The sequence below is a fragment of the Macaca fascicularis genome, chromosome 19 (genome assembly GCF_037993035.2).
Source record: "Macaca fascicularis isolate 582-1 chromosome 19, T2T-MFA8v1.1".
Classification (NCBI taxonomy): domain Eukaryota; kingdom Metazoa; phylum Chordata; class Mammalia; order Primates; family Cercopithecidae; genus Macaca; species Macaca fascicularis.
The window spans coordinates 6,941,232-6,968,370 of NC_088393.1; the positions used below are offsets into that span (position 1 = coordinate 6,941,232).

The window sequence follows — 27,139 nt, forward strand, 5'->3', positions numbered from 1 at the left end:
GACTTTTTATTAGCATTAAAAAGTCTGATTATTAAAAGACACCAATAAGATGAACAGTTGCTGAGCATGGTGGCTCACACCTGGAATCCCAGCGCTTTGGGAGGCAGGGGCGGGTGGATCACTGGAAGCCAGGAGTTTGAGACCAGCCTGGGTAACATGGCGAAACCCCTTCTCTACAAAAAATACAAAAATTAGCCAGGTGTGGTAATGCATGCCTGTAATCCCAGCTACTCAGGAGGCTGAGGCAGGAGAATTGCTTGAATCCAGGAGGTTGAGGTTGCAGTGAACTGAGACTGCACTACTGCATGCCAGCCTGGGTGACAGAACTAGACCCCATCTTAAAAAAAAAAAAAAAAAAAAAAAAGGACAGGCAAACTGCATACTTGGGAGAAAATATTCTTAAAACTCAAATTTCTGACAAAAGACTGGTATCTAAGATATATAAAGGAATTCTGTAACTCAGTAATAAAAAGGTAAAAAAAAAAAATTGAAAGGGGCAAAAGATTTCAACAGAAATGCCACAAAGGAAAGTAGCCAAAAGGCACGTGTAAAGATGCTCAATGTCATTATCCATTGGGAAATGCAAATTAAAAGCAAAAGAGGATGCCACCTGCAAGCACAAAAGGCCATGAATGATGGGAACAGGAGCTGAGTGAGAAGTTCAAATCCTAGGTCTAACACCTACTTGCTGTGTAATCTTGAGTAACTTCACCGCCGGATCCTTGTTTTTCTCATCTGTAAAATGGGGTGTTCTAAGTGTTCCACGACCTGTTGTCATAGTGACATCACAGGAGCTGTCACTCTTATCATCATTGTCATTTTTGTTGTCTTCACCGTTAAGTTGGGAAGGGAGGGAAGCTGGTGCTGTGGCTGCAAACTTAAGAACTTGCCTGCAAATCTTTCCTCTCTCTTGACCTTCCAGACCATTCTGCCTTTAAGGTGTGTTTGGATGCACACATGAATGTGTTTTCTTTTCCCAGGGGTCTCTGTGTTGGTATTTATGCCACCAACTCTGCCGAGGCTTGTCAATATGTCATCACTCATGCCAAAGTGAACATCTTGCTGGTTGAGAATGATCAACAGTTACAGAAAATCCTTTCGGTAAACCCCTACCCAGCAAACCCCTACACACTGCCTGCCAAAGTCACCCAGGGAGACCTCAGGGCTCTGGGCAAGTGTTCTTTTTCTCCCAGGTAAATTCTAATGAGGGCCATTAGAATAAGGCCATACATCGGTTCAGCAAGAGTCCTCCGTGACCTCATTAGTATACGTGGTGAAGCTGATGTTTGGAGAAGCAGAGTGAAGTGGAGGAGTTTGATTTCCAATTCATATTAACTTAGTTTAATATTCAGCCTCCATTTCTTTTCTTTTTTTTTTTTTTTTTTCCGAGACAGGGTCTCACTCTGTCCCCAGGCTGGAGTGCAATGTCGTGCTTGTAACTCACTGTAGCCTTGAACTCCTGGTCTCAACTGATCCTTCTGCCTCAGTCCTCCAAGTAGCTGGGACTACAAGCATGTACCACCATGTCGGGCTAACTTTTTTTTTTCCGAGACGGAGTCTCGCTCTGTCGCCCAGGCTAGAGTGCAGTGGCGCGATCTCAGCTCACTGCAAGCTCCGCCTCCTGGGTTCACACCATTCTCCTGCCTCAGCCTCCCGAGTAGCTGGGACTACAGGTGCCCGCCATCACGCCTGGCTAATTTTTTTGTATGTTTTAGTAGAGATGGGGTTTCACCATGTTAGGCAGGATGGTCTCGATCTTCTGACCTCGTGATCTGCCTGCCTCGGTCTCCAAGTGCTGGGATTATAGGTGTGAGCCACTGCGCCAGGCCTGGGCTAATTTTTTAAACATTTTTTGGGCCAGGTGTGGTGGTTCACACCTGTAATCCAGGCACTTTGGGAGGCCAAGGCAGGCAGATCACCTGAGGTCAGAAGTGTGAGAACAGCATGGCCAACATGGTGAAAATCCATCTCTACCAAAAAATACAAAAATTAGCTGGGCGTGGTGGCATGCACCTGTAGTCCTAGCTACTGGGGAGGCTGGGGTGGGAGGATCGCTTGAACCTGGAAGGTGGAGACTGCAGTGAGTCAAGATTGATCCACTGCACTCCAGCCTGGGCAACAGAGTGAGATCCTGTCTCGAAACAAACAAACAAACAAAAACCTTTTTTTTTTTTTTTTTTTTTTTGTAGAGACAGGGTCTTGCTATATTGCCCAGGCTGCTCTTGAACTTCTGGCCTCAATTGATCCTTCTGCCTCAGCCTCCCAAAGTGCTGGGATTATAGGAATAAGCCCCCATGCCTGGCCTTAAGCCCCCACGTAAAAATATTTATCTATTATTTTATATACATCCCACTGCTAATTATTTTTTCTTTTGGAAATGTGATGATTTCAAGCCTGTGCTTCTATATAATTTTCTTCATTTCTTGTCATTGTCTTCATTTCTAGATGCTTTTGTTGTTCTCTTCTATTTCTTGCCTAAGTTCTATCCCTTCCTGTTTCACTTTTTTCTAGTGTCCTGCTGTCTCTTCCCTGAGTGCTTGTATGTTTGCTTTGTGTTCTTTCTTTCTAGCTGTGTTTGCTTCATTACATTTTTAGTTTTATGTTGGAATGTTTGGTTACAATTTTCTTTTGCATTGTGTTGAAATTATCCAGTGAGTTTTCTTTGTGTACAGTGAAATTTGGCTCCTGTGTTACTTTTTTTTTTTTCATTGTAGTGTCTTTGTATGGCTATTGTGGAAACTTTAAATTTCCTACATGTTTGAATGAGTTGCAGTTTGCTGATTCAGCTTTTGGCAGGAGGGTCCTGGAGAGGAGAGGAGTCCTTGGGAGGGGTGAGCCTAGATGGCTAGGTTCATCATTCAGCTCAAGGACCACTGTGACTGTTTCTTGAATACATGATTTCATGACTCTGAGCCACTCATTTCTTCACTTCTTAACATCTCTGGAATCGAGATGTGTCTTTTCATTGATGGCATTCTCTGATCACTACTGACCATATGTTTTCTCACATTTTACTATCTCCAAAATTTGGGTACAGTTTCCAGATTCAGTGAAATCCTAGCTAGACTCAGCAAAATACAACACTTTCTGCTGCCTGGCTTCCTTTGACTCCTAATTCCTGACTTGGTTCAGTAAGGACAGACCTCTACCTCTGGCCTGGAGCTTTTAAAAATTCTTTTCTTTTTTCTTCTTCTTCTTCTTTTTTTTTTTTTGAGACAGTCTCACTGTGTCATCCAGGCTGGACAGCAGTGGTATCATCTTAGTTTGGCTCACTGCAACCTCTACCTCTCAGGTTGAAGCGACTCTCATGCTTCAGCCTCCCAAGTAGCTGGGACTACAGGTGCACACCACCACACCTGGCTAATTTTTGCATTTTTTTTTTGAGACGGGATTTTGCCATGTTAGCCAGGCTGCTCTTGAACTCCTGGCCTCAAGTGATCCAATGGCCTTGGCCTCCCAAAGTGCTGGGATTACAGGCATGAACCACTGCTCATAAAATTACTTTCTTAAGTGATGCATCTGTGGTTCCCAAAACTCATGTCATACCTGTTTGTCCTCTTCTTAGCAGAACACACTATGGGGTGGGTGCTAGTGGGTGGGTGGGATCCTTCTTCCATCTGGGAATGCTGGCTTAATTTGAGTTTTCCATAACTGGAAAATGCCACATACACAACCTTCCCCTCTACACTCACCTGGCTGCTATGGATTTCTGTCCTGATTCTAGGAGGTCCAGCCTTAAGTGAATAAAGAAATATCTGAATTATTTCTGACTCCTAGTTTCATTGAAGGTGAAGTCTGTGGAGGATTTATTGTTCCAGTTGCTATGTCTAGAAGATTCAAAACCAGGTTCCTGACATGCTCCTTCCAAATTGGATGCCCAGCTCCACTTGGAGATCTTTGATCTGGGGAAGTAATCACAGATCCTCCTCTGCTTAAACCCTCTAATTCTCTTGTGGTTTTCTGTTGGAGTTAAATAAACTCCAAACTCCTCATCTTTGCCTCCAAGGCTCCGCTGATCTGGGCCTCACCATTCTTTCATGCCCCCTCACCTGTCATACTGTCTTGGGTCCCCACTCTGGCCATCCTGGACTTTTTATATCCCTCAGACATCCCAAGCTGTTGCCTGCCCCAGGCTCCTTGAATGTCTGTTTCTTCTTCTCTCTGGAAAACTTGTCCAGCTGCTGTACGGGCTTCTGCTATCTCTTCTCTCCAATGCCTGCCAGAGGCATGGCTATAATTAGCAAAATGGATGTTGCAAGTAACTTTTTCACTGGATTGGCTAGAAGTGTCATAGAGAGACCCCTCCCCCTTTCTTTGGCATGAACAGAGTACAAGAATCTTGCAGGTTGCCTGATTCTTACCATGCTAGGTATGGGTAGAGTGCTCTGCACTTGTCCAGGTTCCAGCCAACTTCATGGAGGATTTTTGTTGCCTGATTCCAACTAAAAGGTTAGCTAAATCTGGGCTGCAAGGTGAAAAGTCCTGGAAAACAGAGAGCGGGAGGGACTTCCTTTAGCTCATCAACCAAGATCCACATTTCTGTGTAGCATAATTCGGTCAGAGATGTGCTGTCTCAGGCAGATTGCTGTCATCCTCTACCTACACTGTTGGAAGCTAGTGATATGGAATACAAAGAATCCAGGAGTCCTGAAACCAGGTCATTTGGGGTCAGTCAAGACCAATAGCAGCGTTTTATAGTGTGGGCAGGGGAAGAAAAGAGGCCGGGCACAGTGGCTTACACCTGCAATCCCAGCACTTTGGGAGGCCGAGGCAGGTGGATCACCTGAGGTCAGGTGTTCGAGACCAGCCTGGCCAAAATGGTGAAACCCCAGCTCTACTAAAAATACAAAAATTAGCTGGGTATGGTGGCGCATGCCTGTAATCCCAGCTACTCGGGATGCTGAGGTGGGAGAATGGCTTGAATCCGGGAGGTGGAGGTTGCAGTAAGCCGCGATTGAGCCAATGCACTCCAGCCTGGGCGACAGAGCAAGACTGTGTCTCAAAAAAAAAAAAAAAAAATTGGCTGGAGTTGCTGGAGAGAGCTTAGGACATCCAACCCAGCTTTAGTCTTTCCCAGGGCTGGGCTGCCATGAAGCCCACAGAGAACTTTCTTTCAGATTCCACAGAGCAGCCTGGAGCCCCTAAAAGCCATCATCCAGTACAGACTGCCAATGAAGGAGAACAACAACTTGTACTCTGTAAGTGTGGGAGGTGGGCACTGGGGAAAGGGGAGGGCGGGGCCTTGCAAGAAAAGTAGGCGTGGCCTAAGGAAGTAGAACGTGAGCAGAGGGAGGAGGTGGGACCTGGCAAGGGTGGGAACTCTCAAAGGAAGTAGGTGGGGACTCTCAAAGGAAGTGAATGGTGAGAAAAGGTGGGTGGGGCCTTGTGAGGAAAGTGGGTGTGACCTTTCAAAGGACGTGAAAGGTGAGCAGAGGGAGGGGGTGTGACCTTACAAGGGAAGTGGGTGTGGCCTTTCAAAGAAAGTGGGAGGTAAGCAGAGATGCAATGGGGCCTCACAAATGTGGCAGGTGGGACTTTGCAAAGGGCTGTGGGTGGGGCTTCATAAATGTAGTGGGTGGGGCTTTGCAAAGGGAAGTGGGTGGGGCTTCCCAAATGTAGTAAGTGGGGCTTTGCAAAGGGAAGTGGGTGTGCCCTTTGCAAAGGGAAATGGGAGGTGAGCAATGTGTGGGGGCCTCCTAAAAGGAAGTAGGCGGGACCTCTGGGACACATTTTTCCCTTCTGGCATAAAGGGGCTGATTAATGAACAGTGTCTGTTCCAACTAATTACTGCTGGACTGAACAAATCACCACCAAAACTGGTGGCTAAAAAAAAAATCAGTTATTTTGTTATTTTTTTCCCAAGAACATTAAGATAATTAAACAATATACTAAAAAGTTGAAAATTATGTGTTAAAACTAACATTAAGTTTAAATATTTTATTTATACCCAAGCCAAAATTTATTATAACTTTATTTTTCTGGCTTTAACAGATGCAAAATCATTGATAATCTTTTTACCAAAACCATCGACCATTTAAAAATATGCAAATATTTTTACTAAAACCATTGACCATTTAAAAATATGCATAGAGGGATGTAAATTTTTCCTTTTGCCGCAAGCTCCAGTATGGCTAGGACCCAACAGCTGTGTCGCAGCCTGTCTTTATGTAAAATTTTGATATGTATTCATCACGGATGTTTTTTGCTTTAATAGTTACTTTTAAAATACTATTCATTAAAATATTATTTATCTTAAGCTGGGCATGATGGCACATGCCTGTAATCCCAGCTACTCAGGAGGCTGAGGTGGGAGGATCACTTGAGCCCAGGAGTTCGAGATCAGTCTGGGCAACACAGCAAGACCCCATCTCAAAAAAAAATAAACAAATAAGCAAATTTGCTAAACTAAAACATCATTGATCCTGATTACCAAGGGTTTTTTTTGCGGCCCTTTGGGTATTGTGCTGTAAGCAAGGACTCTGGTTTTCATCTTAGTCCCAGCCCTGTAGCTGGGGTGCAGCCAGCATCTTTCTCCATCTCTTTATGGTTTTTCCATATGGCCTCTCTAGTACGGTCACTTCAAGATTGCTGGGGCCGGGCACAGTGGTGGCTCATGCCTGTAATCCCAGCACTTTGGGAGACCGAGGCCAGTTGATCACGAGGTCAGGAGTTCAAGACCAGCCTGGCCAACATGGTGAAACTCTGACTTGACTAAAACTACAAAAATTGCCAGGTGTGTTGGCGCACACCTGTAATCCCAGCTACTCAGGAGGCCGAGGCAGGAGAATCGCTTGAACCCGGGAGGCAGAGGTTGCAGTGAGCCGAGATCATGCCACTGCACTCCAGCGTGAGCAACAGAGCAAGACTCCATCTAAACAACAACAAAAAGATTGCTGGACTTACTTGGTGGCTGAGATCTTTATAGAGAATATCTTGAGAGAGAGCACGTGTGCCAGGTGGAAGCTGTCTCACATTTAATGACTTAGTCTTGGAAGTCACATGACATTGCTCCCGTCATTACTTGCCCATCAAGGCCAAGCCAAAGATCTGTCAGGGATCAAGGGATGGGGACATAGACACCATGGCTTACTAAGGGAGAGGCAAGGTCCCTAAAGAATGTGTGACATTATACATGTTGTCACAATCATTTTTGGAAAATATATTCTGCTGCAGCATCTTTTGCAGCCAGAAAATGTCTGATTGCAAGCAACAGAGATCCACTTAAGCCAAATAATACTTTTATTATTGATTTTAGTTTGCTTTTTTTTTTTTTTTTGAGACAGTGTCTTGCTTTGTCGCCCAGGCTGGAGTGCAGTGGCGTGATCTCGGCTCACTGCAAGCTCCGCCTCCCAGGTTCACACCATTCTCCTGCCTCAGCCTCCAAGTAGCTGGGACTACAGGCGCCCACCACCACGCCTGGCTAATTTTTTGTATTTTTAGTAGAGACGGGGGTTCACTGTGTTAGCCAGGATGGTCTCGATCTTCTGACCTTTGATCTGCCCTCCTCGGCCTCCCAAAGTGCTGGAATTACAGGCGTGAGCCACCACTCCCGGCCTGCTTTTTTTTTTTGAGGCAGAGTCTCACTCTGTCACCCAGGCTGGAGTGCAGTGGCGCAATCTTGGCTCACGGCAACCTCCACCTCCTGGGTTCAAGTGATTCTCCTGCCTCAGCCTCCCTAGTAGCTGGGATTACATGCACCCACCACCATGCCTGGCTAATTTTTTGTATTTTTTTTTTAGTAGAGACGGGGTTTCTCCATGTTGGCCAGGCTGGCCTTGAACTGCTGACCTCAAGTGATCCACCTTCCAAAGTGCTAGGATTACAGGTGTGAGCCACTGCTGTTGTTTTATTTTAAAGGACATATTGAGTTATCTTACAGAAACCAGGACAAGAGGCTTGTGAGAGACCATGAAGAATTCCTTCTAATTTCCATGAGATTAGACTCTCAAACCCATTGCTCCAATCAGAAGGAACTGAAAGTCATGGAGTTTATTTTGGTTTTCCCTCCATGCAAGTGGGAGAAATGAACCTTTCTGGCCAGCCAAAACTCATCAGCTTTCATGCTTTTCAGAAAACATAAATGTCCATATTAATACCAGAACAATGACTAAGACAACCAATTAGAATTACAGACTTTTCAGGAGATCAAGACCATCCTGGTTAACATGGTGAAACCTCGTCTCTATTAAAAATACAAAAATTACCTGGGTATGGTAGCACATGCCTGTAGTCCCAGCTACTCAGGACGTTGAGGCAGGAGAATTGCTTGAACCCAGGAGGCGGAGGTTGCAGTGAGCGGAGATTGTGCCACTGCACTCCAGCCTGGCGAGAGTGAGCCTCTGTCTCAGAAACAAAAAAAAAAATTACAAACTTTTTAGAGTTTCAAAATGACCACTACAGCAACAGCCTTAAGTCTTGGATAACTTAAAAGACTCCTTTGTTAGCAATAACACTTATAGCAGGGTTTCTCAACCTCCTTGCTGTTGACATTTGGGGCAGGTAATTCTGTGTTGTAAGGAGTTGTCCTATGCCCTGTAGGATGTTGAGCTGCATCGCTGGCCTCCACTCACTGGATGCCAGGAATATATCCCCTGCCTCCCACTTGAAACAACCAAAAGTGTCTCCAGACACTGCCTAATAGACCCTGGTGGTGGGTGGGTGGGCAGTGGTGGAGTACTATCACCCCTGGTCGAAGCTGCTAATTTATAGGGGATAGCGACATAGAAGGGCATCTACTTCTCTGCAAGGGAGAGTAGAACCTACCATTTTAAGATTCTGTTTAGGCTGGGCGCAGTAGCTCATGCCTGTAATTGGGAGGCTGAGGTGGACAAATAACCTGAGGTCAAGAGTTCGAGACCAGCCTGGCCAACATGGAGAAACCCTGTCTCTACTAAAGATACAAAAATTAGCCAGCCATAGTGGTGCACGCCTGTAGTCCCAGCTGCTCAGGAGGCTGAGGCAGGGGAATTGCTTGAACCTGAGAGGCGGAGGTTGCAGTGAGCCGAGATCGCGCCACAGCACTCCAGCCTGGCAACAGAGTGAGACTCCATCTCAAAAAAAAAAAAAAAAAAAAAAAAAAAAAAGGCTGGGTGCAGTGGCTCATGCCTGTAATCCTGTAATCCCAGCACTTTGGGAGGCCAAGGTGGGTGGATAACCTGAGGTCAGGAGTTTGAGATCATCCTGACCAGTATTAGCAGACCAACCTCTACTAAAAATACAAAAAGTAGCTGGGTGTCATGGCACGCACCTGTAGTCTCAGCTACTCAGGAGGCTGAGAGAGGAGAATCACTGGATCCCAAGAGGCAGAGGTTGCAGTAAGTTGAGACCACGCCACTGCACTCCAGCCTGGGCGACAGAGCAAGACTCTGTCTAAAAATAAACAAATAAATAAAATAAAATAAAATAAAATACAAAAAAAAAAATTGCTAGGCGTGGTGGTGCATGCCTGTCCAAGCTGCTTGGGAGGCTGAGGCAAGAGGATCACTTGAACCTGGGAGGTGGGGAAGAGGACACCTGACTGCCTTCTCATCCTCCGTTTGTCTTTTCTGTCCACAGTGGGATGATTTCATGGAACTTGGCGGAAGCATTGCTGACACCCAACTGGAGCAGGTCATCCAGAGCCAGAAGGCGAATCAATGCGCAGTGCTCATCTACACTTCCGGGACCACAGGCATGCCCAAGGGAGTGATGCTCAGTCATGACAACGTACGCCAAAGTCCCTTTGCTCTGGAGTGGTGGCCTTTAGGCTGTTTCTCCTGTTGGCTTCCAGGGGCAGGGTGGCATTCCAAGGTCTAGCACGCAGTGGCTCCTTCACCACTGGGGGTTAGAGAGTAGTGTAGTTGCTTCACTAGGGGGCAGCAGAGTGCAGTGATTCAGATCAAGGAATGCTGGCCATGTCAAAAGCAGAAAAATGTCTGGCAGGGTATGCACCCAACAGACAAGGATGATTCCTCTATGTAGGTCAGGAAGGTTGTGTGTGTGTGTGTGTGTGTGTGTGTGTGTGTGTGTGTGTGTGTGTGTTTGAGATGGAGTCTTGCTCTGTCCCCCAGGCTGCAGTGTAGTTGCGCAATCTCAGCTCAAGGCAACCTCCGCCTCCATTCAAGTGATTTTCCTGCCTCAGCCTCCCAAGTAGCTGGGATTACAGGCACCCACCACCACGCCTGGCTAATTTTTGTATGTTTAGTAGAGACAGAGTTTCACCAAGTTGGCCAGGCTGGTCTTGAACTCCTGACCTCAGGTGATCCACTGCCTTGGCCTCCCAAAGTGCTGGGATTACAGGCATGAGCCACCATGCCCAGCCTACTTTATTTTTCAGTTGTGTTTGTGTATGTGTGTGTGTTTTTTTGTTTTTATTTATTTATTTATTTATTTGAGACTGAGTCTGGCTCTGTTCCCCAGGCTGGAGTGCAGTGGCACTCTACTCACTGCAACCCCTGTCTCCTGGGTTCAAGCAATTCTCATGCCTCAGCCTCCTAAGTATCTGGAACTACAAGTCAGTGCCACCACACCCAACTAATTTTTTGTATTTTGGGTAGAGATGGAGTTTCACCATGTTGATCAGGCTGGTCTCAAACTCCTGACCTCAAGTCATCTGCCTGCCTTGGCCTCCCAAAGTGTTGGGATTACAGACATGAGCCACTGCACCTGGTCTATTTTTAAATTGTTTTTAGAGATGGGATCTTGCCATGTTGGCCAGGCTGGAGTGCAGTGACAACTCAGAGGCACAATCATCGTGCACTGAAGCGTCAGACTCACAGGCTCAAGTGATCCTTCTGCCTCAGCCTCCCAAGTAGCTGGGTCTACAGGTGCATGCCACCACGCCTAGCCTGCTGGTTTTTAAATGAACCATTTCTACTTTATAAATGCTTCCCTGCCGGGCGCGGTGGCTCACGCCTGTAATCCCAGAGCTTTGGGAGGCCGAGGCGGGCGGATCACAAGGTCAGGAGATCGAGACCACGGTGAAACCCCGTCTCTACTAAAAATACAAAAAATTAGCCAGGCGCGGTTGTGGGCGCCTGTAGTCCCAGCTACTCGGGAGGCTGAGGCAGGAGAATGGCGTGAACCCGGGAGGCGGAGCTTGCAGTGAGCCGAGATCGCGCCACTGCACTCCAGCCTGGGCGACAGAGCGAGACTCCGTCTCAAAAAAAATAAAAAATAAAAAATAAAATAAAAAATAAATGCTTCCCTGCCCCCTCCTCAGCCTAGGGTAATAGTTACCAGCACACACTGGTGTCTGACAACCTCAGTGTTGAAATCCTGGCTTTGCTACTTGTAAGTAACAATATACGCTGGTGTGACATTGGTCATATGACATCATCAAACTGTGTGTCAGTTTGCCCATCTGTAAAATGGGGAGAGTAGAGTGCCCAAGTCTGGCAGAGGGCCTGGCCCATGGAAGGTCAGCAATGGAAGATTGCAAAGATCAGCCTCCACTTCCTTAACACACTGTCTCAGCTAGTGCTGTATAGCAAGGTGTGGGGCTAGGATCATCCCCCTGGGTCTGGAGGTCCCGATCCTAGATCCACACCTTGGAAATCTTTTCTGAATTTCTCATTTTAACATGAATCCAAATCTTTCGCCAACACTGTCTCCTTCTTGCAGAGCTCCTTTCCTCCTCCTGAATCTTAGCTCAAGGTCTCTCAGAAATTTTCTGATTTTTCTACAACTATGGCTTTGACCCTCCCATACCGTCTGTTTGAGCAACATCGTGGGTCCAGGACTAAAGTCTATATGTAAATTAAAACTTGGCTTCCTGTAAAATTTGATGCATAAATATATTTTGCTATAACGACAAAGAAAGCAGGCTTCAAGTTTGGCAATAAATTGTTGGAGTAAAAATTAAAAGTTCAGACATTACAGAAGCCCTTGGACTCAACTGTATGATAGAGAAAAATTATTTTTGGTCTCATCTCCATCATCGCTCCCCTGGATCTATGTGGTTGCTTTCACCCTACCCTGTTACCCGCCTCCCACCCAACTCCCACCCTTACCCCCCGTCTATCCTCTCTACAGCCACCAGAGGGCACCTGTCAGCGCCTGAGTCAGGTCCCATTCCTCCTCTGTCCACAGCCCGCCATGGCTCCCATCTCCCTCCAGGTAAAAACCCAAGTCCTCCTGAGGCCCACAAGGCCCTGCAAGCCTAGCCCCTTCCCCTTCCTCCTCTCTTCTCCACCCTCTCTCCCCCTTCCTCATTCTGTTCTAGCCACACTGTCGTCCTCACTGTTCCTCCAACACGCCAGACAAGTCCTGCCTCGAGGTCTTTGCATGAGCTTGGTGGGAAGTTTTTTCCCTAGATAGCCACACAGCTTGTTCCCTCCCCTCCTTCGGGTGGGTCTCTGCTCAGCGTCACTTCCTCAGTGAAGCCCTCCCTAACTTCCATGTTTGAAACAGCAAACAATAAACCACCCCCTTACTCCTTAATTCCCGTTTGGCTACTTCTTTTCTTCCTTAGAATTTTTTAACACTGACATATTATTATTATTATTATTTTTTTTTTTTTTTTGAGACGGAGTCTCGCTCTGTCGCCCAGGCTGGAGTGCTGTGGCCGGATCTCAGCTCACTGCAAGCTCCGCCTCCCGGGTTCCCGCCATTCTCCTGCCTCAGCCTCCCGAGTAGCTGGGACTACAGGCGCCCGCCACCTCGCCCGGCTAGTTTTTTGTATTTTTTAGTAGAGACGGGATTTCACCGTGTTAGCCAGGATGGTCTCGATCTCCTGACCTCCTGATCCGCCCGTCTCGGCCTCCCAAAGTGCTGGGATTACAGGCTTGAGCCACCGCGCCCGGCCAACACTGACATATTATGTGCTCATTTGTTTGTCAGGAACATCAGCTCCTTGAGGTCAGGGGTTGTCTGTCTTATTCGCTACTGTAACTGCAGGGCCTGGTGGGCAGGAGGATTCAATCCACTTTTGGGAAATGAATGAATGAAAGAAATCTGATTAAACAGGATATTCCCCTCTATGCTGGCTAGTATTTATGCTCCTAGTAGCTGCATGTCTGCTAACATATTCTCCTAGCACAGGGGTTATAAGGATAGATCCTGAAGCAAGACTGTCCACATTTTAATGGGGTTGTTTTATTTTTTTCTTGTTGATTTAAGTTCCTTATAGATTCTGGATATTAGTCCTTTTTTTTTTTTTAAAGAGTCTTGCTCTGTCATCCAGGCTGGAGTGCAGTGAACGCTATCTCAGCACACTGCAATGTCCACCTTCCAGGTTTAAGCGATTCCCCTGTCTCAGCCTCCCAAGCGGCTGGGATTACAGGCACCCACCACCACGCCTGGCTCATTTTTGTATTTTTAGTAGAGATGGGGCTTCACTATGTTGGGCAGGCTGGTCTCAAACTCCTGACTTCAAGTGATCCACCCGCCTCAGCCTCCCAAAGTGATTACACGCGTGAGTCACAGCACCTGGCCGATATTAGTCCTTTATTGGACGCAGAGTTGCAAATATTTTCTCCTATTCTGTAGGTTGTCTTTACTCTGTTAATTTTTTCTTTTGCTGTGCAGAAGCTCTTGAGTTTGAGTCCCAATTGTCCACGTCTGTTTTTCTTGCATTTGCTTTTGTGGTCTTAGTCATAAATTCTTTGCCTAGGCCAATGTCCAGAAGAATTTTTCCTAGGTTTTCTTCTAGTTTCTTCATTTTTCTGCACATGGCTAGCCAGTTTTCCCAGCACCATTTATTGAATAGGATGTCCTTCTCCATTGTTTATTTTTATTTTTATTTATTTATTTATTTATTTTGAGATGGAGTCTCGCTCTGTCTCCCAGGCTGGACTGCAGTGGCCGGATCTCAGCTCACTGCAAGCTCCGCCTCCTGGGTTTACGCCATTCTCCTGCCTCAGTCTCCCGAGTAGCTGGGACTACAGGCGCCTGCCACCTCGCCCGGCTAGTTTTTTTGTATTTTTTAGTAGAGACGGGGTTTCACCATGTTAGCCAGGATGGTCTCGATCTCCTGACCTCGTGATCCGACCGTCTCGGCCTCCCAAAGTGCTGGGATTACAGGCTTGAGCCACCGCACCCGGCCAGATAAACACATTTTAACCCCTCAGTAAAACCCCACCAGGAAAATTTTGTCACTAACCCTTTTACAGATGAGAAAACTGAGGCTCAGACAGAGGAAATTACTTGGTCAGGATCACAGAGCAAGGGAAGCTCTGAACTGAGATCTGAACCAGGAGTGTCTAAACCATTGTACCTCACAGACTACACACACCAAGCCCCTTCTCTCAACAAAAGTGTGCTAAGTTCCTTGAACCCTGGACTATGCATGACAAGGTTTATGGGAGCCTTCATCCTGAGCCCAGGGAAAGAAGTGGAACTAGCCTTGAGGGATATTTTGGGCTGACTGCTGTATGTCCTTTATTGTAGTTAACCTTTCCTTCTATTTCCTCATTCATTTGACAAAAATTCATTGAGCATCTAGTATGTACTGGGGAATATTCCAGGAACAGGGGATACAGCAGCGAACAAGAGAGACTCAATCTGGACCTTGGGAACAGATAAGAAATTAACAAATGAAAACATTCAGCTTGCGTGACATGGTGCGTAGAGACTTAGGCAGTCACTGGCAATTTCACCTTAGATGGTGTGAGATGGCCCTTCTAAGGAGGTGACACTTGAGCTGAGACTTAATGTTCAAGAAGTAGCCAGCCACGGGGGTGGGGGGTGGTGAGGGAAAAGGCTGAAGAAAGAGCATTCCAGGCAGAGGGAATAGCCAGCGCAAAGGCCCTGAGGCTGGACCATGCCTGATACATTGGAGGAACAGCGAGGAGGTCCGGGTGGCTGGATTAACGAAGTAACTATTCACCAGATATTTATGACACTAGTGAGAACTATAGGTGACAAAATTATAGGTACACTAAAACTTTACATCCACATATGCATTGGAGAAAGAAAAATGCTAATAATGCTAATAATGCTAATTGCTGGGTTGTTTATATGATGGGATTATGGAGAGCCTTTTTGTTTGTTTGACCATGTTGGTTCCATAGTTCTATATTGGACCTGAGAAGCCTCTGTCCCCACTTTAAAGATGAGGCAATCACGGCCACAAGGGATTTTAAGTAAATAGCCCAAATGTCTAGCAAACAGTGGAGTCAGGGTTTGACTCTGGGACACTTGCTGAATCCTTCGGTTTTCTGAATTCTGTCATTGGACCCAAGAGGGTCTGCAACCTCCCTACTCCTAAAGCTCCCTGCTAAATTTTGCAACCCCCGTAACTTCAGGCAAGTTAGTTAAGGGCTCTGTGCTTCTGTTTTCACATAATTCTCCCTGGTTAAAAAAACTGTTAGACCTGGGGCTTCACCCAAAAAATCTGTTGAATGATTAACAGCCATCTACTCACCTGGGCTGCCCAAGAGGATGAAGTGGGGGATCCAGGTGCTTACTCGATCTTACCTTGAGAGCATCTGCTTGAGCAAAGTAAGTGAGCGCCGCAATCTTCATGAGTACCCAGATGTCCATCATCTGTGCTGCAATGTGGCTGAGTGGGAGGGAGCTGACCACCGTCTCATGCTTTTCTGTCAGTTTAAAGTCCTTTGCCACTGCTCCTGCCATCCACGTGATCTGTAACATAAGGGACAATCCAAGATGTCTTATACTGACTTATGAAAAAGCAACACACACACGCACTCAGCCAGATTGCGGCACAGATGGTGGACATCTGGGTACCCGTAAAGATCGGGCACTCATATACTTTAGGCTTAAGCAGATGCTGTCAAGGTAAGATCGAGTAAGGACCTGGGGCCCCCACTTCATCCTCTTGGGCAGCCCAGATGAGTAGATGGTTATGAATCATTTGACAGATTTTTTGGGGGAAGCTCCAAAAATTTCGGGAGAATTATAGTTACTGACCCCCAGGTGTTACAATGATTCAACGACTTGATGTTTGTAAAGTATGCAAACAGTGTCTTGGTCATAGTAGGTGCTTTGTAAGTGTTTACTTAATTAATGTGTTTAGCTAAATATATTTAAAAGGGCCCTCCAGGCTGGGCATGGTCACTCACACCTATAATCCTAGCACTTTGGGAGGCTGAGGCGGGAGGTCGCTGGAGGCCAGGAGTTTGAGGCCAAGCTGGAAAACATAGTGAGTTCCCCTCTCTACAAAAAAAAAGTTAAAAAAAAAATTACCTGGATGTGGTGGTGTGTGCCTGCAGTCCCAGCTACTCAAGAGGCTGAGATGGGATGATCCCTTGAACCCAGGAGTTTGGGGCTGCATTGAGGTGTGATCACACCACTGCACTCCAGTCTGGGTGACAGAGTGAGGCCCTGTCTGAAAAATAAATAAATAAAAATTTAAAAATAAAATGGCCCTTCTATGGGGGCAAGGCACCTTGGATTGTCCCTTATGTTACAGATCACGTGGATGGCAGGAGCAGTGGCAAAGGACTTTAAACTGACAGAAAAGCATGAGATGGTGGTCAGCTACCTCCCACTCAGCCACATTGCAGCACAGATGATGGACATCTGGGTACCCATGAAGATTGGGGCGCTCACATACTTTGCTCAAGCAGATGCTCTCAAGGTAAGATCGAGTAAGGACCTGGGGCTCCCACTTCATCCTCTTGGGCAGCCCAGGTGAGTAGATAGTTGTTAATCATTCAACAGATTTTCTGGGTGAGGCCCCAGGTCTAACCGTTTTTCCTCTGCCCTCATCTTAATGCTCTATTTAGAAGCATTAAAAACAAGACCAGGCACAGTGGCTCATGCCTGTATTCCCAGCACTCCAGGAGGCCGAGGCAGGCAGATTGCTTGAGCTCAGGAGTTGAGACCAGCCTGAGCAAGATGGCGAAACCCCATCTCTACAAAAACCAATAATAATAACAGTAAATTTTTCTTAAAAAAAAAACACCTGACCAAATAAAACAACTTTTTTTTTTTTTTTTTTAAACCAACTGGCTACATTCTCCTAGTTTTTATCTTTATCCAAGTGAGGGCATCTATGTATGGTTATGTAGATTGAACACTGAACAACACAAGACAAAGATGTACTTGGTATTGAAAGTAAAATATGTGTGTGTGTGTGTGTGTGTGTTTATAAGTCGGTATTCCAAAATCTAAAAAGCTCCAAAAAAACAGGAGCTTTTGGCAGCAAAGTTGGATCTGAATTCATACGATGTTGTTTGTGGTCTTCATTTTATTCCACTTGCTGGGATTATGCATATATTTGAGTGTAGAACTTTTATACCACCTTTTCTTGACTTTAAGTATTATCTTTGCCTTTCTACTGTGGTGAGGATTTCACTCCCTTCCTCTCCCGTCTCCTCATTTCTCCTTCCCCATTCTCTCAATATAAATTATTCTTAGTTAACTGAGCCAAGTAGTTTATTATATGATAACATTTCCTGTTTGGTACAACTTTTTGTTTTTCCCAGAATTAATAGTTGCCTTTCTTTTCCAATTTGGTGAAGTTTTTGCATATATGTCCAGTTGCTCCATCTGATCTGTCACATGCTTATCAATATTCTCCAAATGTTCACATATTCATTGCATTATTATTATTATTATTTGAGATGGAATCTTGCTCTGTTGCTTGGGCTGGAGTGCAGTGCCATGATCTTGGCTCACTGCAACCTCTGCCTTCCAGGTTCAAGCAATTCTCGTGCCTCAGCCTCCCAAGTAGCTGGAACTGCAGGCCTGTGCCACCATGCCTGGATAATTTTTGTATTTTTAGTAGAGATGGGGTTTCACAATTTTGGCCAGACTGATCTCGAACTCCTGACCGCAGGTGAGCCTTGGCCTCCCAAAGTGCTGGGATTACAGGCATGAGCCACTGCACCCAGCTTCATTGCATTATTCTTTTCCTCCATCCTTCTGCACTTAGCTGGACTGTTGTTTTAGGTTGTCCTAGGCTGGGTATCCTAGAAGCAAAATCTGAGTTGGAGATCTTTGTGATTTATCAATGGGGAGCTCTCAGGTGAAAACCAAAAGGAAGTAAGGAGAGAAGGATAGGCTGGGAGAAAAAACAAGAAAGGACATACATTCAGCTGGATTGTAACTTCAGACTGATCCCATAGGAAGCTCTGAGGCATGAATGACACCAGAGTTGTTCCACTTTGAGGCAAGGAGGCTGTGCTTTTGTATCCCCAACTCAGATAGTCATTGGCTGTGGGCTCAGGCACCCACGTGGGATAGGGAGCATAACTTCCCAGTTATTTCTAAGTAAGGGCTGTTTTCTGGAAAAGAGAGAACTGTGGGCCACTAGAGATGTGATAGGACATCAACAGCATCTTCTACACGCTGCCATACAGGGATACCCCTTCTCCCCACTCCTGGGTTGCATCCCCTATTTTCTGGGGTCTTTGCCTTTTTTTGGATTATTCCTTGATTTAGCTGGAAATCATCATTGGTAGGTTTTGCAAAGTAGTTATGTGAGAGAACACTTTGATTTCTTTTTAAAATACTGTTTTCATTTTTTTTAGAGACAAGGTCGTGCTCTGTCACCCAGCCTGGAATGCAGTGGCACGATCATAGCTTACTGCAGTCTTAAATTCCTGGGCTCAAGGGATCCTCCCATCTCAGCCTCCCCTGTCGCCAGGACTACAGGCATATGCCACTATGCCTGACTAATTTGTTTTACAGTGATTTCCTACATGTCTGGACTTTGCAAACAGAGCCAGAAAAGAACTCTGACATTTTCCTCAAGCTACATTCTCTGAATTAGTTTCCTGTTAATGCCACAACAAAGGAACAGAAACTTAGTGACTTAAAACAACATTTATTTAGAGACAGAGTCTCGTTTTGTCGCACAGGCTGGAGTGCGGTGGCAGTGGCGTGATCTCAGATCACTGCAATCTCCGCCTACGAGTTAAGCGATTCTCGTGCCTTAGCCTCCCAAGCCGGGATTACAGGCATGCACCACCATGCCCAGCTAATTTTTGTATTTTTAATAGAGACGGGATTTCACCATGTTGGCAAGGCTGGTCTTGAACTCCTGACCTGAAGTGACCCACCTGCCTCAGCCTCCCAAAGTGCTGGGATTACAGGCGTGATCAAATGTGCCTGGCCCATTTATTATCTTATAGTTCTGGTGGTCAGAAGTCTGAAAATGGGTCTCACTGGGCTAAAATCAATACATCATCAGGGCTGCATTCACTCTAGAGGTTCTTGGGGAAGAATCCATTTCCTTGCCTTTTCCAGCTTCTAGAGGCCACCTATGTTCCTTATCTCAGGGCCCCTTCCTCCATCTTCACAGCCAGCAGGGCAACCTCTTCCCCTCTCTGACTCTGACTCTCCTGCCTCCCTCTTGTAAGGACCCTGTGATGACACTGGGCCACCCAGATCATCCAGGATGATCTCCCATCTCAAGATTCTTAACTTAATCCCATCTACAAAGTCCTTTTTACCATGAAAGATTATACATTCACAGGTCCCAGGGGTTAGAACGTGGACATCTTTAGGGGGCCATTATTTTGCCTCCCACACTCTCCATCAAGCAGGCTAAATCTTAGGGCCTTTGTACATGCTTCTAGAAGGTTCTTGCTCTTGTTCTTTGCAGGGCTGACTCTTCTTTGTCACTTAGCTCTCTGCTAAATATTTCCTTGGGCCCTCTCGATCCCTCTCACATGCCCCATGCTCAGTGCCTGAGATGTGTTAGGTCTTCAATACATTATTTCCTTTCTTGGCTGAATACATAATACATACACATTTACCTACAGGACCTGAGAAGTTCCCATTTTCCCACATCCTTACCAACTCCTAATATTGTCAGAATGTTTAAAACTTGTCAATCTGAATAGAGACAAAAGTGTCTTAATATTTTCAGAAATTTCCAGACTGTTTTCTAAAGTAAGTGCACCAGAAGTGTGCGAAGGTTAGTTTCTCTACATCTTCACTAACGCATGTTATTATTATTATTATTATTATTATTGCCATTCTAATTTATTATTTTATTATCATTTTTATTATTTTATTATTTTGCCTTTTTTATTATTGCCATTTTAATTTGCATTTCCTTGATGATTAATGATAGTGAGCATCTCTTCATGTGTTTATTGACCTTTTACACATCTTCTTTGGAAAAAGAAATCTGTTCAAATAGTTTGCCCATTTACAAATTTGGTTGCTCTTTCTGTGCTAGCATGACTAGTAAAAAGAAAAGTAAAAGCCGGGCGCAGTGGCTCATGCCTGTAATCCCAGCACTTTGGAAGGCCAAGGCAGGCAGATTGCTTCAGGTCAAGAGTTCAAGACCAGCCTGGCCAACATGATGAAATTCTGTCTCCTCTGTCTCTATTAAAAAAAAAAAAAAAAATTAGCCAGGTTTGGTGGCGTGCATTTGTAATCCCAGCTACTCAGGAGGCTGAGACAGGAGAATAGCTTGAACCTGGGAGGCAAAGGCTGCAGTGAGCCGAGATGGTGCCACTGGACTCCAGCCTGGGTGACAGAGGGAGACTCTGTCAAAAAAAAAAAAAAAAAAAAGTAAAGAAAGGAAAGAAAAGGAAGGAAGGAAGGAAGGAAGGAAGGAAGGAAGGAAGGAAGGAAGGAGGGACGGAAAGAAAGAAGAAAGAAAAAGAAAGAAAAAGAAAGAAAGAAAAGAAAGAGAGAGAGAGGAAGGAAAAGAAGAGAAGAGAAAAGAAAAGAAAATTTAAAATGAAAAAAAAAGAATTGGCTGCACATCTAATCTTTTCTTTTTTTGAGACAAAGTCTCGCTCTGTCGCCCAGGCTGGAGTGCAGTGGCGCGATCTCAGCTCACTACAAGCTCCCCCTCCCAGGTTCACACCATTCTGTTGCCTCAGCCTCCTGAGTAGCTGGGACTACAGGTGCCTGCCACCATGCCCAGCTAATTTTTTTGTATTTTTAGTAGAGATGGAGTTTCACCATGTTAGCCAGGATGGTCTTGATCTCCTGACCTTGTGATCCGCCCGCCTCGGCCTCCCAAAGTGCTGGGATTACAGGTGTGAGCCACTGCACCTGGCCTGCATATCTAATCTTATTGTTGAGTGTTAAGGGTTCTTTATATATTCTGGTTACAAATCCTTTACCAAATTTGTGGTTTGCAAATACTTTCTCCCAGTTCTATGGCTTGTTGTTTCCTCAGTAATCTTTTGAAGAGGAAAAAAGTTCAAGTTGGATGAAGTTTGATTTATCTATTTTCTTTTATGCTTTTGGTATCATATCTAGGAAATCTTTGCCTACTCTAAAGACACAGAGATTTTCTGCTACGTTTTCTTCCAAAAGGCTTTTAGTTTGAGCTCTTACATTTAGGGCTATAATACATTTTGAGGTAATTTTCATGTTTGGTGAGAAATAAGGCTCTAACCCTAAGTTTTGTGGAAGTGTGTGTTTGTTTTACTTCGTTTGGCATTTGAATAGTCTCCCCTCTCCACTAAATTGCCTTGGCATTTTGTTGAAAATCAGCTGATCATAAATGTAAGGTTTTGTTTCTGGATCTTCTGTTTTGTTCCACTGATCTGCATTTCTGTCTTTATGCCAAAGCCACATTGACCTGATCACACTAGCTTGATAGCAGGATGGCTAAATTTTCCTGGTTTGCCTGGGACTTCCCCAGTTTTAAAATAGAAAGTTTCACATTTCAGATACTCCTGCAGTTCTGCAGTAAACCAGGATGGTTGTTCATCCTACTTTAGAATAAATTTTAAAATCAGGTAGTAAGTCCTCCAATTTTGTCTTTCTTTTCCAGAATTGCTTTGACTATTCTAGGTCCTCTGCATTTCTATATAAATTTTAAAGTCGGCTTGTCAATTTGTATTTAAAAACAAAACAAAACAAACAAACAAACAAAAACCTGCCTAGATTTTGATAGGGATTGCATTGAACCTATAGGTCTCTTTGGGGGAGAATCTTGCATCCTTTTTTAACAGTTGTACAACATTCCACTGCATGCTTGGACCACAGTTTCTTTAGCCAACCCCTTGTCATTGAACCTGTAAGCTGTTTCCATTCTGTTACAAAACAGTGTTGCAAAGAACATCTTGAATGTGTTTCTTTGTGTGCCTGAGTCTTTCCTTCAGCTGAATTCCTTCACCCACAGAAGTGAAGTTGACAGGTTGCATTTAAAATGTTAATAGTACTGTCATGTTACCTTCCAAAAATATCTTACCAGTTTATGCTTCTCATCAAATCCCTAGAGAGAGTGCAAAAATCTGATTGGCCAACCCAGCCAGTGGGTTGTCTCCTTTGGGCTGGGAGCCCTGCATAATCTGATCGGTGAAGGAATGTTCTCTTGGGCAGAGTTGGGTGGATCGGGAGAGATGGACATCCCTGGTGCACGGAAGGCCCTGCTGTGGCTAACCTAGCTTCGTTACGTACAGGGCACCTTGGTAAATACTCTACGGAAGGTAAAACCCACTATCTTCATGGGAGTGCCCCAGATTTGGGAGAAGATACATGAGACAGTGAAGAGAAATAGTGCCAAGTCCACAGGCTTGAAGAAGAAGGTGTTCGTGTGGGCAAGAAACATTGGCTTCAAGGTCAACTCAAAGAAGATGTTGGGGTAGGTGCAGCATCCAGAGGGCTGGGAGGATAGTTGGTGAGGAGGCTCAGCTTTCTCCACAGGGTCCCATCAGCCCCTTTCCACTTGATGGCATTCTTATTCACAGGAAATATAATACTCCCATGAGCTACCGCGTGGCTAAGACTCTCGTGTTCAGCAAAGTCAAGACGTCCCTTGGCTTGGATCATTGTCACTCTTTCATCAGTGGGGCTGTGCCTCTCAACCAAGAGACTGCCGAGTTCTTTCTAAGCTTGGACATACCTATAGGCGAGTTGTATGGGTTGAGTGAAAGCTCAGGACCCCACACAATATCCAACCAGAATAACTACAGGCTTCTAAGGTACCAGCCCCCGGGGCAGACCCCTGCTCCTCCCATAACATGGGGTCAAGAGGGGGAAGGTGGGTATATAGATGGGCCTCTGGGTTAAGAAGAATCCTGACGTGGTGTCTCCAGAATGATCCTCTTCTCCAGCCTCCAACTCCTAACTCTGCATGACCATGGGAAACCCTGGATGGTCAGAGAGCCCACAGACAAGGGGGATGGCTCTCTGAACATTCCATGGTCTCCCCATTTGTCATTTGTGAGTTCTGCCTCCAAGTTCACCGTCTGTGACCTCAGCACCTTTCATCCCCATGATCCCCCATCTCAAAACACCTCCATGGCCCATTCCTGGCTTTCTCCCAAGCTCAGCTTGCCCTAGGCTGCAAGGTTGAACCCAATGATAAGAAAACTTTAAGAATACCAAATTCAGGTCCAACTCCCCATCTGACAGCAGTCATAGTCATAGAATCTTCTGGTTGTGTCTCTCCCTGACTCCCTCCTTTTAGCATGGGTGAGGTTTGAAAAAAATCTTTTCATATATATGTTTATTTTTAAAAATTTATTTTAAAAATCTTTTTTAGAGACAGGGTCTCACTTTGTTGCCTAGGCTGGAGTGCAATGGTACAATCATAGATCACTGTAACCTCAAACTTCTGGATTCAAGCATTCCTCCTGCCTCAGCCTCCAAACTAGCTGGGACTACAGGCATAAGCCTCCATGCTTGGCAATTTTGTAAAATTTTTTTTGTAGAGATGGGGTCTTGCTATGTTGCCCAGGCTGGCCTTGAACTCCTGAACTCAAGCAATCCTCAGTCTCCCAAAGCACTGGGATTACAGGCATGAACCATCATGCCCAGCCTTTTCATATACTTAAAAGTCATTTGTACTTCCTTTCCTATGAACTATCTGTCAATATTATCTGCCTGTTTTAAAAATTAGATTATTGGGCCCTTTATTATTGGTTTGTTGGCACTCTTTACATATTAGGAAAATCAGCCCTTTGTCTTTCATATGAGTTACAAATATTTTATTCCCTGGCTTGTCATTGGTATTCTGATTTTAGTTAAGGTATTTTTTACTCTGCAGAAATTTGTGGTCACAAATTTAGATGGTTGAACTTACCAATCTTTTCTTTTATGGCTTCTGGATTTTTCTACATACCTAAAAAAGTTTCAGTGGGGGAAATCATAAGGCAGCTCTTTGTAAATTTTAAATTTCTCAGGTCTGTCTCCATTTTTTCTTTTGCTAACCGGGGGAATACCTACATTTAACCCTGGGACCACTGGCCTTGCTAACAGTTAATCAAAGAGATCTCAGCAACACAAGGGGAAAATATTTCCTTTCCTGCATCCTAGAACTACCCTGGCCAATACTATCTCTAGGGGGAAAAAAAAAAAAAGTAAGAAGAAGAATCCAGATTTCAAATAGTGCTACTCTGTTTTATGAAAGTAACTTTTACCTCTAAAGAGATTGTAGTTGGTTGTCATACTTAAAATTAGCTGTCTGAATCACTGCAGAGAGGTCTACCTATCTGTTTTCTTAAAAATGAGGGGTTTTTTTTCCTATCCTTAAGCCAAAAGCATTTTTTTCTTTGCCGGCATATGTGGAGATTTAAAAAAAACAAAAAACAAAAACAAAAAACAGCCTGAAATGCTGTTGGATTTTCTTTTGTTTTTTGTTTTCGTTTGTTTTATGAGATAGAGTCTTGCTCTGTTGCCCAGGCTGGAGTACAGTGGCGTGATCACTACTCACTGCAGCCTTGACCTCCTGGGCTCAGGTGATTCTCCCAGCTCAGCCTCCCAAGTAGCTGGGACCACAGGTATGCACCACCATGCCCAACTTTTATTTTTTATTATTTTTGTAGAGACGGGTCTCTGTATGTTGCCCAGGTTGGTCTTGAACTCCTGGGCTCAAGCAATACTCCCTCCTCGGCTTTCCAAAGTGTTAGGATTACAGGCGTGAGCCACCGCACCCGGCCACCGCTGGGTTTCCCGGTTCACAAAGCCTTTGGGAATCTGACACGCTGGATTAAACACTGCAGCAAACACCTCCTTCTGTGCACTCGGGTGCATATCCAGCCTGCTGTAGTTGAGCAGAGTATTAGGTACCTAGGCTGAAGATACAGGCAGAGCTGGGTGGCTGATTTTGTCTCTATGAGCCTCAGTTTCTCTGCTTCTGTCCCCTGGCAGCTGTGGCAAGATCTTGACTGGGTGCAAGAATATGCTGTTCCAGCAGAACAAGGATGGTATTGGGGAGATCTGCCTCTGGGGTAGGCACATCTTCATGGGCTACCTGGAAAGTGAGACTGAAACTACAGAGGCCATCGATGATGAAGGCTGGCTACACTCTGGGGATCTGGGCCAGCTGGACAGTCTGGGATTCCTCTATGTCACTGGCCGCATCAAAGGTACCAGGGGCTGAGTTCTTTGGGAATCTCCTGCAAGCAGGCCCTCCCTGAACATTTAAGGGCCCAGCGTACCAGCACAAAGGCCACCCCCAGTTCCTCATCTTCCAAGAGGAGCTGTGCAGAAACACCTCAGTCTGTACAACCCATCTCTATCCTCCTGTCCAACAAACGTTACCCCTTGGTCACTTGGTATCCCATGGTCCACCCTCAGGCGGATGGACCTGCAAAAGACAAGCCTTGAAGCCCGTTTCAGAATAGCACCAGCCCAGAGGAAAACTCAGTAAGAGAAGGATAAAGAAATTCCTTGTGACATCATTTTGGCACCTTGATCCAGCCATACCTGAAGCCAGGGACCTTTTGAACTTTTCCGTTATATTGAGCCAACAGTTTTACTAAAAAAAAGTAAACTCAAACTCATTCAAGCTGGCTCAAATGGGTTTGAGTAAAAAAGTGCCATTTTCTTCCTCAGCATTTTCAGAGGACAACAATCTACAGAGTTGTAAGGATTAAAGAAAGTATAGAACAAGGATAAGCCAATTTTTCCTGAAGAGCGCCCTTTAGCAAACATTTTTGGGTTCACAAAACGTGTCTCTGTTGCAGCTTCTCAACTCGGTAATTTGTAGCATAAAAACAGCTGTTGACAACACATAAAGAATGGGTGTGGCCAGCTGCCAATATGAAAGTCATAATTTTTATGTGTCAAAAATATTCTTCTTTTGACTTCCAACAACTTAAAAATGTAAAATTCATTTTTAGCTTTTGGTCATACAAAATTGAATAGTGGCCTGGATTTGGCCACTATGGGCCATAGTTTGCCAAAACCTGATGGAGAACACAGTGCTTTTTTTACTCAAACCCATTTAAGATGGGTTTAAATAGGTTTGAGGGGGGGAAAAAAAAAAAGCAAAACTGTTGACTCAACATAACTGAAAAGGTCAGTTGGCCAAAAGGTTAGCTGGCTTCAGGCATGGCTGGATCTGGGTGCCAAAATGAGGTCATAAGAAATTTTAAAATTCTTTTCTTGAGTTTTCCTCTGTGCTGCTACTGTTTTACTTTTGAGAGAGGGTCTCACTCTGTTGGCCAGGCTGGAATACAGTCTCCAATTATGACTCACTGTGGCCTCGACTTCCCAGGCTCAGGTGATTCTCCCACCTCAGCCTCCTGAGTAACTAGAATTATAGGCGCATGCCACCACACCCCACTATTTTTTTGCAGAGACCCGGTTTCACCATGTTGCCCAGGCTAGTCTAGCACTGTGGGCTCAAGTGATCTGCCCACCTCAGCCTCCCAAAGTGGCAGGATTATAGGTGTGAGTCACTCCCCCTGGCCACTAGTGTTCTTTTTTATTTTGTTTTGTTTTGTTTTTTTGAGATGGTGTTTCACTTTTGTTACCCAGGCTGGAGTGCGGTGGCACAATCTTGGCTCACTGCAACCTCTGCCTCCCAGGTTCAAGTGATTCTCCTGCCTCAGCCTCCCGAGTAGCTGGGATTACAGGCGCACACCACCAAACCTGGCTAATTTTTGTATATTTAGTAGAGACGAGGTTTCACCATGTTGGCCAGGCTGGTCTCGAACTCCTGACCTCAGGTGATCCACCCGCCGCAGCCTCCCAAAGTGTTGGGATTACAGGCGTGAGCCACTGTGCCTGGCTGTTGCTTTTTTTTTTTTTTCCTGAGATGGAGTCTCCCACTGTCGCCCAGGCTGGAGTGCAGTGGTGCGATCTCGGCTCACTGCAACCTCTGCCTCCTGGCTTCAAGAGATTCTCCTGCCTCAACCTCGCAAGTAGCTGGGATTACAGGCACACGCCACCACACACGGCTAATTTTTGTATTTTTAGTAGCGACGGGGTTCCACTATGTTGGCCAGGCTGGTCTCAAACTCCTGACCTGGTGATCCGCCCACCTCGGCCTCCCAAAGGCTATTCTTAAATAAACTTTGCCATCTGGTAGCAAGAAAGCTAC

The 27,139-nt window shown here is 45.3% G+C and overlaps 2 protein-coding genes across 6 annotated transcripts in view; one reads left to right on the forward strand and one right to left on the reverse strand.

Moving 5' to 3' along the window:
- RFX2 (regulatory factor X2) overlaps positions 1–27,139 on the reverse strand; it is a 205,251-nt gene that overhangs the window by 165,765 nt on the left and 12,347 nt on the right. For 3 of the 5 annotated variants that reach the window (XM_074025507.1, XM_045379387.2, XM_074025495.1), the window contains exons 2-4: positions 15,397–15,564; positions 6,904–7,047; positions 4,362–4,482 (exon numbers count right to left, since the gene is read on the reverse strand). The gene's annotated coding sequence lies outside the window, so the exon portion shown is untranslated. Of the gene's footprint in view, positions 1–4,361; positions 4,483–6,903; positions 7,048–8,204; positions 8,335–15,396; positions 15,565–27,139 lie in introns of those variants that run through there. The other 2 variants (XM_074025508.1, XM_074025497.1) reach the window with 2 other exon arrangements.
- Positions 1–27,139, forward strand: part of ACSBG2 (acyl-CoA synthetase bubblegum family member 2) — a 46,001-nt gene that overhangs the window by 13,686 nt on the left and 5,176 nt on the right. The window contains exons 5-11 of the mRNA XM_005587686.5: positions 981–1,101; positions 5,118–5,198; positions 9,556–9,705; positions 16,355–16,522; positions 22,269–22,450; positions 22,557–22,790; positions 24,961–25,178. Coding sequence (XP_005587743.3) covers positions 981–1,101; positions 5,118–5,198; positions 9,556–9,705; positions 16,355–16,522; positions 22,269–22,450; positions 22,557–22,790; positions 24,961–25,178 — 1,154 coding nt within the window. The remainder of the gene's footprint in view (positions 1–980; positions 1,102–5,117; positions 5,199–9,555; positions 9,706–16,354; positions 16,523–22,268; positions 22,451–22,556; positions 22,791–24,960; positions 25,179–27,139) is intronic.